This window comes from Mizuhopecten yessoensis, unplaced genomic scaffold (assembly GCF_002113885.1).
Source record: "Mizuhopecten yessoensis strain PY_sf001 unplaced genomic scaffold, ASM211388v2 scaffold11055, whole genome shotgun sequence".
NCBI lineage: Eukaryota > Metazoa > Mollusca > Bivalvia > Pectinida > Pectinidae > Mizuhopecten > Mizuhopecten yessoensis.
The window spans coordinates 509,337-528,361 of record NW_018408856.1 but is presented as its reverse complement, the minus strand read 5'-3'; the positions used below and the strand labels follow the sequence as shown (position 1 = coordinate 528,361).

General features: G+C 35.5%; 2 protein-coding genes across 2 annotated transcripts; one reads left to right on the top strand and one right to left on the bottom strand.

Annotated features, from left to right (window-relative positions):
- Nucleotides 1–3,891: 3,891 nt before the first annotated feature.
- On the bottom strand, nucleotides 3,892–10,836 carry LOC110465117 (Fanconi anemia core complex-associated protein 24-like). The gene is made up of 6 exons (XM_021520712.1): nucleotides 10,718–10,836; nucleotides 9,526–9,665; nucleotides 8,900–9,052; nucleotides 5,757–5,904; nucleotides 5,206–5,237; nucleotides 3,892–4,694 (listed from the first exon to the last, which is right to left on the bottom strand). Exons 1-6 carry the CDS (start codon nucleotides 10,821–10,823, stop codon nucleotides 4,623–4,625), a joined length of 651 nt encoding a protein of 216 aa, XP_021376387.1. The 5' UTR covers nucleotides 10,824–10,836; the 3' UTR covers nucleotides 3,892–4,622.
- A 1,043-nt stretch (nucleotides 10,837–11,879) lies between these two features.
- Nucleotides 11,880–19,025, top strand: LOC110465112. Its single transcript, XM_021520702.1, has 7 exons — nucleotides 11,880–12,057; nucleotides 12,757–13,053; nucleotides 13,683–13,973; nucleotides 14,585–14,709; nucleotides 15,860–16,090; nucleotides 17,112–17,711; nucleotides 18,439–19,025. The coding sequence occupies exons 1-7, from the start codon at nucleotides 11,932–11,934 to the stop codon at nucleotides 18,725–18,727; spliced, it is 1,959 nt and encodes a 652-aa protein (XP_021376377.1). The 5' UTR covers nucleotides 11,880–11,931; the 3' UTR covers nucleotides 18,728–19,025.

The following is a 19,025-nucleotide window of genomic DNA, read 5'->3' as shown; positions in this document are numbered from 1 at the left end:
AACTACTTTTTATATTCCCATTTCTGCAATGTGAAACTACTTTGTAGATTCCTATATTCCTATTTCTGTAATGTGAAACTACTTTGTAGATTCCCATTTCTGCAATGTGAAACTACTTTGTAGATTCCCATTTCTGCAATGTGAAACTATTTTGTAGTTTCCCATTTCTGCAATATGAAACTACTTTGTTGATTCCTATTTCTGCAAATGTATGTAGGACCCCTAATGGGTACATGTAGTTATACAGATCAATTTTTAGGTTTTTTTTCCTATCACAAAGTGAAAAGTTGTAAAAAATGTTTTGATCGATCACTGAACCCTTTCAATGCTGTAGACCATAATGAACTCATCCAGATGAATGCCTGGTAGAGTCTACTAATATAGTATAGGTGTGAAATGGTTTAAGATCATTTCAGGGTTGTCTGTACATATTCTCTATCATAAATGACTGCTGTAATGATGAAAAAGATGGCAACTACTGTTAAGATTTTTTTTCAATGATATTGAACTTAATATAGACAATTCAAATATTCCTGTATGGCTATAAAACTGCTTTCAAATCTGTGGGTCAAACCTACTCTATACTGTAAGCGTACACATTTTAGTGGTGGCCTTATTTTAGTGGTTTTAATTTCCTGGGCTAAATTATAAATGCGCCAGTTGAAGTTTCAGTATATTGTTTTCTATGGCATGTTTATGGGGTGAACCAATTCATGAATGCACTAATCTGTTTGAAATTTGATAATGCGCTAAAATTTCAGTGCACTAAAATTAGTACGTTAACAGTATTGGACCCAAGTTTAAAAGTAGCATTAGCTGTATTTTACCTCGCTTAAGTCCAGGGGGTGAAGCCCTTAGAAAGGAAATCAAATGAGGGATTAGTCATAATTATTATCCTGAAAATTGACTTACACCAGGGTAGGCTCGGTAGAAAAGGGTGAATCATTTCCTTATATGAAATCATATTCGTTAAAATCTCCAACAAAAATGGTAATTTATTAAATGACCTTAAAACTGTTGAAACTTCTTTTTTTTTCATGTCATTTCTTACAATTTAAGATTTTTTAACAAAATTTGCCAATTTTCAATCTTTCATGACATTTAAAACTTTTTGTATTTAAAATGTAAAATTGGTAAAGAATGAGAGTTCAAACATGCAGAAGGATTAACAGAAGGAATTTTGCATCAAGTTTTTACTTACCATATTAATCCTGCAATAAGCCCAGGTGGCACATAATCTCTTACTCAAAGCATGAGGTGGACTTATTAATTTACAGAGCAAAGAAATATTGTTTGTTGGTATTTCTACTAAACTGTAATAGATATGGGCGGGCTAATTAGCAGACATGGGCTTATTACCGGATAAATATGGTAATATAAGCACCAACTTGATACATTTGAAAACCCATTAGATGTGTGTAGAGATATTCATATATATTTTTTTCCTTCTAGATTTTTTTTGTCCCAATAAAGTATTTCCATACTCCATACTCATCAGCTTTATAAAAGCAACATTCATTACACAAGTTCTTAAAAGTATTGCAAATTTGCATTAAAAAAAAAAAAAAAAAAAAAGACATTTTTGTTTATATTATTATATTGGATCAACTAGTTTTAATTCCATTAGATTTTGATTAAGTAGATAATTTTATCATGTGTTGATATTTATCTAGATTTGTGTAACAGCCTTACTAAGGTAGACATCTAGATGACGTTGTAAAGGTTGTTTAGGTACTGTACTTGTAGCTGCCAGTGATGCTTGGATAATCCATGATATCTAGGTATGTTGTAATAATAATGGCAGACAGTGAAGTGTGCAACAATAGTGATGGGTATCTGAATTTTATATTTTGGTGGACTTCTCCTGGTTATTTTAGGCTAGAATACTCCGATACCTAGATATAGTGTAGATAACTTAGACTAGAATGTCCCCAGATGTCTAGCTGTGTTGGAATAATCACAGATATCGATGTATATTGGAATGCCTCTAGATATCTTAGACTAGAATATCCCCAAATAAATAGCTGTGCTGAAATAATCACATATCTATGTATATTGGAATTTCCCCAATATCAAGCTGTGTTGAAATAATCACAGATATCTTAGCTAGAATGCACCCTAGTGATCTAGATATGTTTGAATTGCCTTAGATCTAGATACCGGAATGTGTATCAAAATACCTGATACCCTAAATATCTAAGGTGCATTTTTATGGAGAAATTCCCCAAAGATACCTGGATTCATTGAAACTGCCCTTAGATACATGTGTCAGAATAGCCCCAGTTATCTATATAGCTTGGAATGTCCCAAGACCTGGTATTCCCGACTGAAAATGTAGTTGTATGAATGCACAAATGAAGACGATGATACACCAGTAATACATAAAACTTTTTTGTAAGTTAGCTGATCATGGAACTATAAATGAAGTCCACGTTTTGTTTGTCTCATTGACTTGCTTGTTGGGTCACTATAAAGAGTTGTTCGAGGATCTGTAAGGGGGGTGAGAGAGGGTGTGGCACAGTTAAATCTCTATTTAGACACCACCTTCGGAGAGTCGGTGAAGTGGTATCTTATATGGCAAGTGGTTTCTCCATACAGGTTCAGTTAACCCTTTCATCACTGGAAACCATAATGAACTCATCCAGATCAATGCATGGTCAAGTTTACTGATGTTACATAGGGGTGAAAGAGTTAACATGAAAAGTATGGTCTCTTAACACAGGTGGTCTCTTAATAGAGGTGGTCTCCTGAGCAGGTTTGACTGACTGTACTTGTTGATTATTTATTACTATGCTCAAGCTCAGGTACAAAACTTATGTGAATTGAGCAAGACAAATTTTAAGGCACTCAACTTTTATTGTTGTTGACAAGTGTCCGTGCCTACAATTATTTTTGCTTCTCAATTTATGAATAGAATAATTGAGAATTCTTATGATTATTAAAGACATCAATATGCTATTTAATGTCAATTTGTAACAAAAAGAAAGTTTATAAAACAAAATAAAAATATTTCCAGAAAAAAGTGTTTACGTTATTATGTACAGCAGAGCTTACTGTATACAGGGAAACGTTTGCCCAGTTAACTACATGTATTTGCCTTACATTAGAAAATATGTATTTCCCCAAGTGTTCAAGGATGAAATTACTATATGATATATATTGCATGTTGTGTACTTATATTTGCTGTAATGAAAATTCCATCCTCGGTATGGAGGGCAAAAAAGACAAAAGATAAAGTTATATAGGGTAGCTTTACTGCCATCAAGAGGGACCGCTTGTCTGAAAAGACAGCGAGTCGGTAAATTATATGACGGTTGAATATGGAGCAAGTAGTTTTATATATAGCTGTAAAATAACACGGGATGTTCTCACTTTTTAAAGGGGTTGAATGGGTAAACCTATTACCCATTCCTCTGATTGCCTGCACTATTATATAATTAGTGTACAGTTATTTGGTGAAATGTCCCAATATTTTCTGACAGCTTACTTTACTGACTCTGCACATTGTGGGTATACGAGTTGTATTCAGCAGTTTTAGAGTCGAGACACAAGTCATTTGCACTCATTACTTCACAAAGGAAAGAGACGTTTTCTAAAGCTCCCAAAATAAGTTTTCAATGACTATTTGTGTTCAAAACAAGCTTAGCATTCATTATTCATACAAAACTAATAAATCTCATTCCAAATGACAACTGTAAACTAAACCTAATTTCACGTATGCATACATATGAAATTTTAGAGAAAAAAATCGTTTTTTTATATAGTAAGCCTATTGTCAGATTGAGAAGTGATACATTAAGTAAGCTCATTAATTATCTCCCTTGGACTATAATATATTTTGTTATCTTGTTAATCCATAAAAAGAACACAACGGCTCTAATTACCTTTTATACTTGTTTATTTTCCAAAAAGATGCTATTACAGGTCATACACATAATAGATAATCATAATCATATGTGTATACAATTTCTCAGTCTTGCATGACCACACAAATCATCCACAAGGTGGCGCACACTGAGCCTTCAATTTTGTCCCAACATATTCCAGGGGTGTAAACAGTATAAAATAACCTTTATTTCTTTTCCACAATACTGAAACAAATTATTTCAACTTATATTAATAATTCCTATTGGCCTGGACGTTAACACATGGGAGGTCTTAATGTGAGAGAAATTGGGATACCCGGAGAAAACCCATGTGGTTGGGCAGGTGACACCATAACTTTTCCAAGTCTGATCAGGGAATCAAACCACTGCCTCCTGCGTAAAAGGAGTGTGTGTCCACCACTGAGCAACCAGACCAGGGAGCGCAAGTGAGTGTAAGCCCTGGAGTATCGTGGATGGGTAACATCTACCAGCAGCCTTAGTGAGTGTAAGCCCTGGAGTATCGTGGATGGGTAACATCTACCAGCAGCCTGCACCACTGGCTTCGTTTAGTCACAAGATGGTGTTCATCAGTAACAGAACAACATGTCTGAACATTACACCGACTGACTATCAAACTATTCATACAGCTGTCGGGCGATGAGCTGGACAGATATGGTGGATGACCACCCTGCTGGGTAGTTCATATGTAGCACTTCTTTGTTGAGGGATTTGTGGTAGATTTTGCTCAGGATCTTTTCAAGTAACACCTTCCGAAAAAAATGTCTTTACTTGTGCAGCATTTGCCTTTCCAATGACAGCAGTCAACTCCTATCAGACAAAAAGAAAATACTCATGACTTTGCTACTAAATTGAAAACAGTCTGTCAAGGTCTTTTAAAATGAAAAGCTATCAAAGTTTTGATTTTATAGATTTAGGCACACATGGGGCCCTTAACTGAATTGTAGATCCAGAATTAAGTTTAACTCATTCACCTCTGAAGACACATTTGAACTCTTCAAATTCAAAGGTTGGAATAGTTCATTAGGAAATTTCAGGGGGGGGTGAGTTAAGAGTACATATTAATCTCTTTCAAAAATGTTTCAGTACCTTTATATTGACAGGTGCATTTGTGAGGTAAAACCTTATTTTCACTTTCCTTTTACCATAGACTAAAATTTCTACCCTATTTGAACAAACAGAGTTAAAGTCAGAAATTCTGACTCTCTGTAACATTTGAAAAAATATATTGCAAAACAACACATTTTTCTACCTTTTTACTTTAGTGACTTTCACCTCCAAATCATATCCTAATCAGACATAAACAATTTTCTACACTTACCTCAACAGATGCAGCTGAAATGCTCTGAATATCTAAAAAGGTTACAACATTATGTTAAACAGTATTATCATGGCAGACGTACAATGCACATATAATTTATAAACACTTTCAAACAGTTGTAGATATGGTGAAGTAGAAATTAGGATATAATGAAGCAGAAATTAGGAAAGATTTTCTTTTGTATTTTGACTGAAAAAAAAATTACTATTTGATTGTTTCAGCCATTGTGCAGTGGTTTCAACTTTTAAGGACGCCCTGAAAAGTCATATTTTTCCCAACACAGTACTTTCAACCTAATATCATGTCACTTAATGTCTCATTTTGGTTAATATCATGTTGGTTTTGATGCACCATTTATCTTATATACATTACAGTAGTTGCGAAAATAGTTAATATGAAAAAGATCTTATATGGGTTTCTTTTGAATGAGATAAATGAAACTTGTCAGGTGTGCTAAAATGAAATCATAATTAGACTTGTTTCAGAAATCTCTACAAAATCGAAACTCTTGGGAGATACAATTACCGTATTATTTGTTGCTCAATACTAACTTTTGAACGTTTGAAGTAGAAGTTTGGCCTTGACTTCTCCAAGCTTTGGAACACATTGTAGAGTGGTGAGGATGGCAGGATCCAGAGGGACATTTTTCTTCTTCTTACAGAAAGGATTCATATCTGCAGGTTTTCCCTCACAATGTACCTAAAAGCATTACAATGAAGCACTCAAAACTCATAGGGGGACAGCTGATTTACGTCATAACAGAGAATAATTCGCGATGTGAAAATTCCCAATGTGATCATATATTTACATAGAAGTAAGAGGGAGATGAGTAGGGAAATCTGAATCTGTTCGCAATACCCACGAAATCACAATAAAGTGTGTTTGTACTAAATCTGTAAACACACCTCATCTTGTTGCAATCAGGAAAACGTCAACCACACCTTAATAATTCTTTTTGAATTTAATTTACTTTAATAATAATAATAATATACAACATTTGATATGGCGCCCTATCTAGCTAACATAAGCCACTCTAAAGCGCTTTACAGTACATATATATATACAATTAATACAATTAAGATATACAATTTTTGAGGAATTTGCAGGAGCTGCCTTATCAGGCGCTAACTACTAGTCCTATGCCACCTGGCTAATATCTCCCTATGGGTGTATGCCTGCGTGTGTGCTGGAGATGTATTGTGTTCTGTTTGTAGTGGGACCGTGCTTCCAACGGCATCTTTTATAGTGCCACCTCACTTAAATGCTACATCACAGATACCGCAACATCCACCCCAGACCATTTTATACTCCACCTGGGTTGTTGGAGTTGTGTGGGCAGGAGAAAAACACTTTCTCTGATATTCTTGTATACCGCTTTATCATAACCTAGTTCGTAGGTCGTCTCAAAGCGGTTCACAAATTATTATCCGTGGTTATAGGGCCTTTGCAACCAGCCAATATCTTTCTCATCTCCCTGGGGAGCATACAGTCTGTGCTGCCATTTCGATGCTCACAGCTAGCATTCAACAATTCTAGCACTGCCCAGCCGTGTACTCATTTACAGCTGTGTCAACAGGAACAAGCGACTCAAACCCGCAACCCTTCAGTCAAGAGTATGGTGTCCTACCACTAGACTAGTGTGCCTCCTTGATGCTACACTGGTGTTGTCTCTATACATGTTGCTGTCAGCAATACTGAAGGTTTTTTTTTTTTTACATTTCAATTTTTTTATTGATTTTCATGTGAACAATTACATTAAGACCAGAGACAAAACATGACATTACATAACAATTCATTACATTACAATACCCATAGGATTATATACATGCTTGAGTTTAACATGCGCACTGCTAAATTTGGGAACATCAGAAATTACACTCTGCACCGATTTTTTCTCTCTTAAATATACATATTTATTAACATGCCCTCACATACCTCCACCTTCATCGGTGATTTAGTTGGATCTAAACACAATAGTTTCAGAATAAAATATGCAAGTTCATTTTGAAGCAATTTGTTCACCTAGTTTCTTCCAAGTTTTTTTAGCAGCGCCCATATTAAATTTAATTTTTAGCTTAGCTTTTGCTATAGATAAGTACACTTAGACGAATAGACATACAGCAAGACCAATTTCCATCATCAGTGCAATATTCATTACCATACCGACAAAGACTTTGTTTATATTTTACTTTGTTCCTCCCTTTCGGATAAAGCATGCCATCCTCCCCACCTTGTAAGGAATTTTGTGTATTCATTTCTTGATTTATACACAATCTTTTCTACCTCATAGTATTGACATATGTGTGATTTTAAGACTTCAAAACACACATAAATTTTCTTAATTCTACAGTGATAGACATATTGCTTAAACAGCAGCGACATCATATTAATCATACCATTATGGCGACCATGAAGCCCTAGCAGTATCGATATTGGCGATATACTAAAGTTGAACATGGTTTTATCGAGAAACCACTTCTCTAACTCCTTTCGAAGCTTGATTATCCTTGAACATTCATAAAATAAATGTATATAGGTTTCTTTTTCTTCCCTACAGAATGTACATAGCGGAGAATCCACCGCCTTAATTCTGAATAGAAAAATATTGGTTGGTAAAATTCGATGGACCAGACGATATTGCAGCCATCGTAGTTTTGTATCATTTGTTTGTTTAAAAATCTCTTTGTGAGTTTTCTTCCACCAATACTCATCATCTTCTAGTCCCAGATCACATGCCCATTTTAACTTGTATGAATAGTTAATTGTTGACCCATATGCTTGAATTAAAGTTTTATATATTACTCTTTTTCCAGGCCTGTCGGAGACTATGCTTTCCAGGAAATATGGAAAAGTGGGGGTATCAGTCACATTGGTCTTCTCTTTCAAACTAGGGAAAGATTTGACTAAAGCCTTCTTTAATCCTTCAAATGAAGTGAATGGGGGTTGAAACTGATAAAACTGGCAAAAGTCATGATAAGAGAAAATGTCTCCATTTTTGTCCATCATATCTTGGACGGTTATTATGGCTCTCTCATACCAATCCCTCCAATAAACTGTTTTTTTGTCAATGGTAAAGAGAGAGTTGAACCACAATGGCTCTGTCAATATATACTTATCCTGAGGATGAAAGATTTTTTTTATTTCCGCTAACATATGGAAAATTTCCTTCCAAAATAAATTACTTGTTCTTTTTGACATCATTTTAAAGAATTGGTCACCCGCATTGGACAAATGGAGTTCTACTTCATGATTATGATCCTCTAACAGGACATATGCCCATGTATATGCTTGACTTTTCATAAATCTTCTTATCCACCCAAGTTTTAAGGATTTTAAAAACGATTCTAAATGAAGCATGTCCAAACCACCCTCCTCCTTACTTTGAATTATTTGTTTTCTAGCAATTCTATCCGTTGAATTACCCCATAGATATGAGAAAATGATTTTGTTAAGTCTGGTCAAATATTGTAGCAATACTGAAGTTAGTTACAAAACATACCTACAATTCTATCAAAAATTTTGGAAAAAATATTTTACCAAATATTAATGTTTTAGGGTCAGAGTTAATACCTAAATAGGAACAGTCATAGGAAAAGGTAAATACAACTACCATTTTACTTGGCATTACTATTTGTATGAGCTTCAACCTCTACCTCTGACCTGAGGAATGGACATTAGATGTCTTAATACCTACCATTTGTATCAGCAGACTAGCAGCCTCCCTCTGACTGGGGACAGGCAGCAGGGAGAAGCCGAGCTCCAGCATACAAAAGTTCTGTAGTGGGGAGTAGTACTGTTGACTGGTTGTGGTCCGTTCAGCCATCACTAGCACACAGACTTTGTTGGCCTGTCAAAGAGATGAAATTGTCAAATAGCAATTAATGCAAAGGGGAATCAGATAAGCATCACAACTCATAATTTACATGCTTTATTTGGTAAAAATGTGTGAAATAAAATTCAAGGATACAAAGTTTTCATAGAGTTTTGTTCCAGAAAAAATAATTTGATGACCAAATGGAGACCCTGAAACACAATGGCTATAAACAATGTGGCTATTGAGAATAGGGGCATTATAGAAAGGTTGCACTGTTCCAAACTTCAATTCTTTAAAAATACAGATTGTGACAACATTCTTTGAAACTGAAAACTGTATTATATGCAATAATTATTTTAAAAATTCAATATTTTATTTAATATAATATAAGATTAGTAAGCAGGATTATATATTTTTTCTATATACAACTCTCCTTTTCAACAATGACTCATAATTCAGAATGAAAATGATTCTTAGATCACAGACTTAGATGTAGCAGGATAGACCTTTCTCAGCTTGGCTAACTTCCTCTTGTAGGTACCACTGGCAACAAGATCAGCCTCTTGAAGGTACACAACACCCATGTTCCCGGACGGGTAAAAGTCAATCAACCCAAGGTCATCTTCATATAAAACTTGTACACCTTCTATGGAAATAAAATAAGCATTTTATTAGAAAAAAGCTAGATTTTAACCCAGTTCTTATTCAACCAAATATGTCATGAAAATGTAGATATTAGTAATTTCTTAATACATAATACAGTGAACACTATGTTCGACAATAATGTAAAACATATATACTGTCATGTTAAGCTACACGATTGTCCATGAGTCTCTACGAAATTATACTTATTCTTACAGACTTAAATATATGATTATTCATTTATTGCAATGCAATATACAGGTCCAGTACACTCTGCCGATTGAGCTATATAGCTGTAAAGACCTATTATAGCTCTATTGACCTATCTGAAATAGGTCTTTTGAGCTATTTTCAAGTGATTTTCTTTTTTTAAAGAAAACGAAACAAAGTCGCTTTTAAAAGAAGATTGTATCATTAGGTTGATAACAAAAGACATTAAATATAAGTATTCTTTTTAAAAAATAATGATGTAAAAAAATCGGAAATTTTACATTTATGAAAAATGAAAATAAACATCTAACTGTATGCTCTTTGTAGTCAACATTACCATAAACCTTATTGTTTTATGCGACTTTGCTTTAATTTAATGAAATTTGAAATCTGAGAAAATATAGCTCAATACAGCTATAATTAATAGGTGTATATAGCTATATAGGTCTTTATAGCTATATAGCTCAATCGGCAGAGTGTTCTGGACCTGATACTAGCCTCATCAAAGTGTCAAGACAATACACATATAAAAATCAAGACAGGCTGATATAAGACCACATGAACTCAATAAACCAAACAATCAATATAACAACGGAAACTACGTTGGTTAAATCCTGTTCTTTTAACATAGAAACATTTGAAGTGTCATTAGATCAGATTCCAAGTAGTACTAATATTAATACCCGGCCTCCTCTGCCCCGGCCATATATAAAAAAAAAATCTCTCGGCGTCTGAAAGTTACGTTATCGCACCAAGATGTGCCAATATTCCAGAAACTCACAAAGTATTGTACTTTGACGTTAGTAAGGCATTATTCTATTGTCTGGATTTTGTTTTGACATTTACCTTGAAGGACAGACGAAAGATCAGAACCTCGCCATTTCCCACAAATAATTATATGACCAACTGGCACTTTGAAGTTTTGTTTTACACAGGATTGACTTGCCATCATTGTTGGGTTTGGATTTCCCGCCTCAGTGACTAGAGATTTCCATTAAGTTCGACAACTCTTATATATATAAACGCATTGATTTTAGAGGTAGGGGGTTGCTTCAGAGGTAGATCGTTAGCAAAAAATAAATGGAGTATTAATATTAGAGCCCTGCTTTAATGAAAAAAAAACAATTTTGCCTTAATATTTAATGAAATAAAATATTCTGCCCTCGATGCAAGTTAAATCAATTAACGGCCATGTTTTACTTGTAACTCACTTAATAACTTAATTAATCCTGAGCAGTCGTTTTTAACCTATCTCCAATATTGAAGATATCTTCACTAATACTTGAATCAAATTGCACTATAAGAACGTCTATCTATCCGCCAATTTAAAAGTCTATGCCTTATAGCGTCAATCGACTTCTTGTTACTCAATTATTTGAAATTGAATAATACATATCAGGGTAGAGTCAATTTGTTTGAATAAGTTCAATTCATTTTAGAACTTTTTGTAACATATAGTCTAGTTCCAGTTCATGTGAGATAGTATATGGACCTATATGTCTTCTCAAATAAATTGAGAGAAATATTCAGTTGCATTTAAAATATCTTCTATTTGCCTTATCTGTAAATAATTGAAATTATTAAGCGCAAGTAACTGATAATATTTCCAATATAGGCCTACTTCAAATATTCACCTGATCTGAACAGAACATTGCAGGCACTACTGATATATATTAATTCGGTGTTCCATAAATACCGTGACACTATGATACCGTGAAACAAAGAAGAAAGTTTTCGGAGAGAAATGATACTAAACAAGTAACCGAGTTTATGTATCAAATGAAGTCGAGAGGAGCAAAAAATGGTAGCCTAAGGCAGATAGCCCAGTCTGTGTGGGTATCAGACAGCTCTCGGACATTTCCGTGAAATGTGACGGAAAAGGGCGAAGTGATCCTTGTTAGTAACACGTCAATGTCACATTGACGCTTTACACTGATTTGGAATTTCCTTGTTATTTAAGCGATTTATTGATACTGATGTTAGTTCCACAGGCGCTTAGATACAAACGACGCCATGACAACTAAAGTAAATAGTGTGAGGTGCAAGATGTCAATCGACAAATGGATTTGATGTGGAAAAAGTTAGTTGAAGGTAGTGACAACCAGTCGGATGGTTCCGTCAATTCACTGCCTTCTTCTGTTCCATCAAAATATGCTAAATCTGGAAGCAGCTGGATTCAAAACCAGGTAAGAATATATAAGATGACCAGCTGTTCTAAATAGAATCAACTGTCAAGTCCGCCATGGTTGTTGTTATTGTAATTGAGGATATTTTTATTATTGTTTTATTGTTCAGTGAATGTTTAGTTTTAATAAATTACTTGCAGTTTCAGGTCACTAATCGAATTGTAAGTTACCGTTTCCACCAGCTCTGACACTAATGTCAATCCTGTGACAAAAGGCCCCTAAAACTGGGAATATGTCCCTTTAGCTTCTGTGGCTTGATGGCCTGCTGTCAAAACTAAAATATCAGCAGCGATTTCTGGCATGATGTCATTTAGAAGTGTTCCCTTGGGACAATATATTTTGGAAAATAATTTAAACAAACTACAATATAAATTTAACAAAGAAAAGGCTTTTGAACAATACTCTAAAATAGTTCAGAATTCCCAGCAGATCTAGATTTCATTTTTTTTTTAAGAAGCATGCCCCCAAACCAAATTAGCTTCAATCTGTACATTTCATCGCTTACACTCCCTCGTTCTTTGTGAGACTTGGGCTTGGCTTGGCTTTGCCCAAGGAGAAATCATGCTCACCATGGCCAAAGATTTTCAAGAGAGCTCCAACTAGTTCACTAGAGAGACTGTCAAATTCTGAACCAATATATCTATTGTAACGTTTCATTATCTATGAAAAATGGCTGATGAATGTTTTCGCCGGTTTCAGCCTCAACAACACCATTTTATGAATGACATCCTGTCGTCATATTCTCCCTGTAACGACGATGAATTGGACATCGAGTTGTATTATGGATGTGAAGATGGGCTATTTAACTTATGTGGACCTGACGACAATGAAATCGAACCCGATGTCGTCCGATGGAAATGTATTTCTAAACCCGGAGAGGGACTTCACGAAGAACTCAGGCAAAGGGCCCGCCAAGAGGAATGTCTCACAACCCTTGGAGTTGGAACACCCGAGGAGAAGATACCAGAATATGTTCAGAAAGCTATTTATAAAAGGGTAAGGTTATTCAATTTTATTTTTTAGATTATTTTATAGCAGTATCATCTTCACTTTCCAAGGATTTCACCACAATTCACTGAGAATGAGGTAGAAACTAATGGATCGTTAACTAAAACCACCTGGTTGCCGTAAACGAAATGCAGTTCAGCGGTTCAAGATCTACTAAAAGTGTTATTTGAGTGAAACAATAGTTACCTGCCAATTATAAAACCCAAAAGTTATTTTCCGGCATCCACATATAAATACGTAGCGGAACTAGACTGGGTCGATAGTCGGCGATCAGGTAGCTCAATTGGTGGAGCGGCCGTCTAGAATTCGGAGAGTCCCGGGTTCGAACCCCGGTCAGGCCGTGCATTTTTTCCGTTACTGTTTCAAATCCATGAACAGTTAATCCAAACTAACATCAACGGGCAGTTGACTAAAATCAATAATTCACAAGGCTTACTTTATTTAAAAAAAATGTGGGTTATTTGTTGTCAGTAACGGGAAGATTTTCCTGCTTTAAGAATAGATAGCGTTTTTAGCCAGGGGAAGAGGCCTGTATTCAGCTGCAAAACTAGAGGTTGAGGATCATTTATTAGGTCTACAGACTTTCAAGATTTGTTTCATGTCCGTGTTTGTTATAGATGAGGCCAGCAACATCCACCAACGGGACTCAATCAGCGTCACCCATGACCGAATGTGGATCACAGACTTATTGGTCTGGCCTTAAAACCCGAGACGCCGCGTCACAGGCAGTATTTAAACAAACCGTGGATTGTGGTGTCCAGGCTAAACCTATGACCGAAGAGTTCGGGACAAATACATCGCCAGTACGGATACTAACGGACTCCGGGATACGTATGACCCCACCTCACCAGAGTGACCGACCTAGTTCAGGTGCCGATAGCCTTGTGGATCATCATCTGGTTGTTAAGGTTGATTTTGCATGTTCATTGACTTCCATAAAAGTTCACCACAGGGACCTGAGAATTTGTAAATGTTATTATTAGGTGTGGACCTAAACTGAGAAATATTATACGTTTTGGGGGTTTAGGTCACACTTTGGTAGAAATGCCATCCCAATTGATGATATGTATACGAGTTCTTATATCTGTAGCAAATTATCAAGTCCCTGTGATTGGTATACAGTTGTTGGTCATAAATGGGTCGTAAAGATTAAAAATTCTATATTTGTATGAATTTTGATTTTTTTTTTAAGATATCAGTAATTGTTGTGAAGTAAACTTTTAAACGATGTTTGCAAAAGCAGAGAATATTGTGTTGGGTTTCCTCGTAATCATTTTATAATCCAAAGATATGAAACGCAAAAAAACCCGTTCGATGTTATCAAATCGCGATTTGAAAATTAATTCTTCGACATATTGTGTAGAACTTTGAAGGATGCAAAGGCAAAAGTGGATAATACCGCCAGTGTAAAGTTCTCCAATCAAAGGACACAGAAGCAAAAGAAATATTGAGACAATCCTTTAATGCGATAATCTTATTATTTATTTATTTATCTATGTATGTATTATTATCTCCCTAGTTGAACAGTAATGAACCAGTTGTGGTAAAAATTGGCGGCAAGGATGTGCCGCTAAACGAGGAGGAATCAGCCTTTGTGAAAAACCTTATAAGAGAGGAGCTGAGATTGGCAGGAGTCCGCACAGGGTATATACTCATTAAATGATCTTAACTCATTCACCCCTGAAGACACATTTGAGCTCTTCCAATTCAAAGGTTGGAATAGTTCGTTAAGAAATTTCAGGGGTGAATGATATTAAGGATCTCTGTCCCACTGCACTGTGGTTTTTCCTATACTGTACCAAAATTGGGCCCGTACATGTCCGTTGGCTAGGTAGCTCAAATCAAGTAAGAACGACACAGTCTTAGGTCCAGGGTTCGAAACACGGTCTAGCCCACCACGAAATGTTTACATTCAGAACACGTTTGATGATTATATTTGTAAATTTCATCTCCATTCTTTATTTTTATAAAAGTCCCGGAAGGTATGGTTTTCTTTTCGGAAATGATTTATCACAGTTATAGTAATGCCAGAAAAAAACCCAGTTTCCAACACTTAGTTACAGTTTTTGACAGTGGTATGAGGGTCTCTAGGAGAATCAGTGTGTGTTTGTAAACAATGCTGGAAACCGATAAATTTGTACTCTCACCGAATAATTTCGTTGCTTAAAGCAGAGACGTATATATTAACGTAGTATATATAATAAGTCTCTGCTTAAAAAGCACATATTGAGTTATCTTTTGAAAAAAAAACAACATTTTAATAGGACAACTTGATTGATAAAAACGGTGACATATATTCATACTTCGATTACGGCGTTGGATTTTTTTTATATTTATATATGAAACTTATCAAATTCATAATGATGAATATTAGAAGTCGGGTTCTTCAAAGTCTATAAACATTGGCCGAAAATGTGTAAACTTTGATAAACTTTTAAATAGACCGCTATAATGGTAAATTTCGTCACGTGTCGGTCGTCATCATAACGGTATATTTGACCTTTCGTGATGATCAAAAGAATTTTCGCTGACAGGCTTGCAATCTTTGAGGAATCTTAAAGACTAAATTACTACATACCATCTTCATTTTATGATTTGATATTTAAATAATCAGTATTTATTTAGTTTTTTTTCTCTCCAGATATTGACCTTTTCTTATCTTAATGATACTGACATACTGATGCATTTTGTTTCATGGAGATAGGTGGTCTAATGCTGATGCTGAAAAAGTAATCTTGGTACAGTTTGATCATGGATTTTTAAAATTTGAAATATATGCTTTAATTGTTTATAGGGAATCTTCCGGAGACACTGGCCTGGCCCCTCATGCCTCAGCGATGGGACCAATAAATGTATATTATGGGGATTTTCAGCCCCAGAAATGTGGTAGCGGCGACCTCCCGGGGCCAACTTGTCACGGGGCGGGACAAAACGTTGGTAGCAACACAGAAAAACGCCAGGAGTTCTTGCAGAAATCAGATAAATGCAAGGCTGGACAGATGTCGGAAGGGGAGGGAATTATCAGGTACAATATGTAAATGAAGAATATTTGAATTCAACAAAATATATTATTCAATAATTATAACAACAATGGTCATACAAAAACACATGAAATCGATTGTTAAGGATTTGACAGCCAGTTCACAGCTTAAAGAATAAAGGGTAAAATCCATGTATACCGGTACCACTAAGATCACAATGCCTTGAAAAGGCTCCACAAGGTGTGTTTTTTTGTGGCAGGTTCTGACATATTTTTGTTGAATAAAAATACAGAACTAGACCTTTTTTAGGTTTAATGGATTAATGTACACCATTTCTATAGGTACTTTCTCATCAAAAAATTTACCTTTGAATTTCCCCTATTTTTCAAAATTCACCGTTTTTATCCACATTTTCCTACGTTCACGTTCATTATTTGACATGTCGTGATGAAAAAGCAATCCTTCATAGCAAATGAATGAACAGTGAAAATAATGTATTTATGAAAGAATATTTTTCTTACTAAATATTTTTGAACTTCCAATTATTTTTCAATTTATCATTATATACCGTAAGAATGCATTGAAAATATTTACAGAAAAACTCCCTTGGTTCAAAAATTGGTTGTTTTCACTTTGGCTCTTTGCACCCCTGGAATATGTCATAGCGAAATTGAAGGCAAGAATGTAGCTATTTGATTAGTCTCATGTGAATAACCTGACCAATCGCTAGATTAATACATGTCCTTTGAAGATTACAGAGGAGCGATTTTAAAGCCAGTCAGTCTTACCGTTACGCGACCGCAAGATTCGTTTCAAAGGATCAAACTAGTATCCTTGTCTCATTCACAATGCAGACTGAGCCTTCGATTTTGCTATGACATATTCGAGGGATGCATGGAGCGAAAGCGAGCGTTACCCCTGGAGTATCGAGGATGAGCGCGTTTATGAATTGAATCTAAACTGCAGCTATGTGAACAAATAAAAGCAGTTATTTTGAAAATCTGATCATTCTTCAAGAAACTAAATAAATATACTGCATCGTCATGACTATGATTTATTTTGTAGATACCATGCAGAACTACCATTCCACAACCACAACGAGAAGTTCCTGTCAACGTCCTCTCCGTTCAGCAGGTTTGGGTACAACAACATTGGTACTATACCTCAATCGCTAACAGATATTAGAATTCCCGTGATATACCCCAAAGACGTCACACTCCAAAAAGGCCAAAACGGTACGGAAGTTCTGGGCAGAGGAAGCTTCGGCTGCGTCTACCTAGCAAAACACCAGCAGTGTCCGTTTGATGTTTGCGTGAAAGAATTTGAAATGGATTCCGCTACAATTTACGACGTCTACCACGAGGCCAAACTTTTAATTTATCTGCAGACGACAAAATTCGTGCCATTCTGTCTTGGTCTCATGGAGTCGCCTTTTGTCTCCAGCGACCTTTCGCTTATCCAGGAGTGCTTTGCGCGGGGATGCACCCTTAGAATGTTGCTCGGGAATAAGTCTGAAGTGTTTGTCAAGAGAAAGTGGATAGCCATATGTTACCAGCTGTTCTGGGGCCTCAAAATGATTCACGAGAAACAGGTGTTGTTGAACGACATCAAAAGTGACAACATTTTGGTCGACTACAATTCGAATGACCATATGAACAATATCAGGTAAAGACAAAAGTGCAACACTGTTTTCATGTTGTTTTCTATACTATTTTGGTGCCGGAATATTTTTCATGTTGTATCCCCTTACGTTTTGGCATCAACTTGTTGTTCATGTTGCTAATTCTTCTTTTATCTTCCTTTCCTTATATTCTTTTTATTTCTGTCCAGCTTTATTTCATGTTGTTTATCCTTCTTTTTTAATTTAAGATAAATTCGCTGATTTTGACTGTAAAGAATGTTATGTTCATGTGTGCTTACTTAACATTACCTTTCAATATTATTAAATGTCATCTACAAAGTACCAATTCCAGTTCTATGTTTTAGACAATGAAAAAAAAACATGTACAAATTTAATTTATTGTCAATGCCTGACAGATATAGTAATATATCAGAAAAGATATTAACAATGCATTTCACTGGCCGTGGTTTCCAGAAAAAATTGCAAGACCAAAAATCAAAATATGTCTGTTGAAACACAGGGGCATGAGAATTTGTTACAGATATATTTGGACCTAAACTAATGTGTTCAGAGTAATTTTGCACGTTTTAGTGGTTTATATAAACTTTCGATAAAAATGCCACCCGAATGATGATATAAACGAGAGTCAACTTTCGGTTAACCCCTAAAAAGTGTAAAATTACTCTGAACACTTTTTTTGGTCCAAATATAGCTGCAACAAATTCTCAAATCCCTGTGATTGAAACTACTTGTTTCTCTGTGTGCGAACAGGTTCATCGACCTTGGGCTCGCATCGTACAGAAGAGGATATAAATTCTGTAACGACCCAGCCTATCTAGAACAGTTTGAGAACTACGCTCCGGAAATACGTCAAGGATATCATTCAACGCCAGCCTCGGATCTGTACGCCGTCGGCTACTTGGTTGACAAGATTTCCGAAACCTTCCATATCGTGGAGATTGACCCTATTGCTCAGGAATGCACGGTAGAGGACCCCAATGGCCGATCGTCCTGTCACTCTGTTCTGGAAAAACTCGAAGACATTATGGAGACTGTGTAAAGAGGATGTATTTATTTCCGTTCAACAATGACGAAAGATTTAGATATTCGATCGGACTTGGCTGCTTAGCGACACTTAGGGCGAAGGGGGATCACCCTGTGGACCACCTTCGGAAATTCATAAAAATATAATGGAGGACGTTAAGATTTTAATGAGTTTTTAGCAATTACAGATATTTCCATCTACAAAATATATATTTGAGTATGTTCAGAATTTGGAGAAAACTCTAGGTAATTTTTAAAAATTCAGATTTTTTAAAAATGTTTTAAATATGGATTTTTTAACGATATTTTTGTGT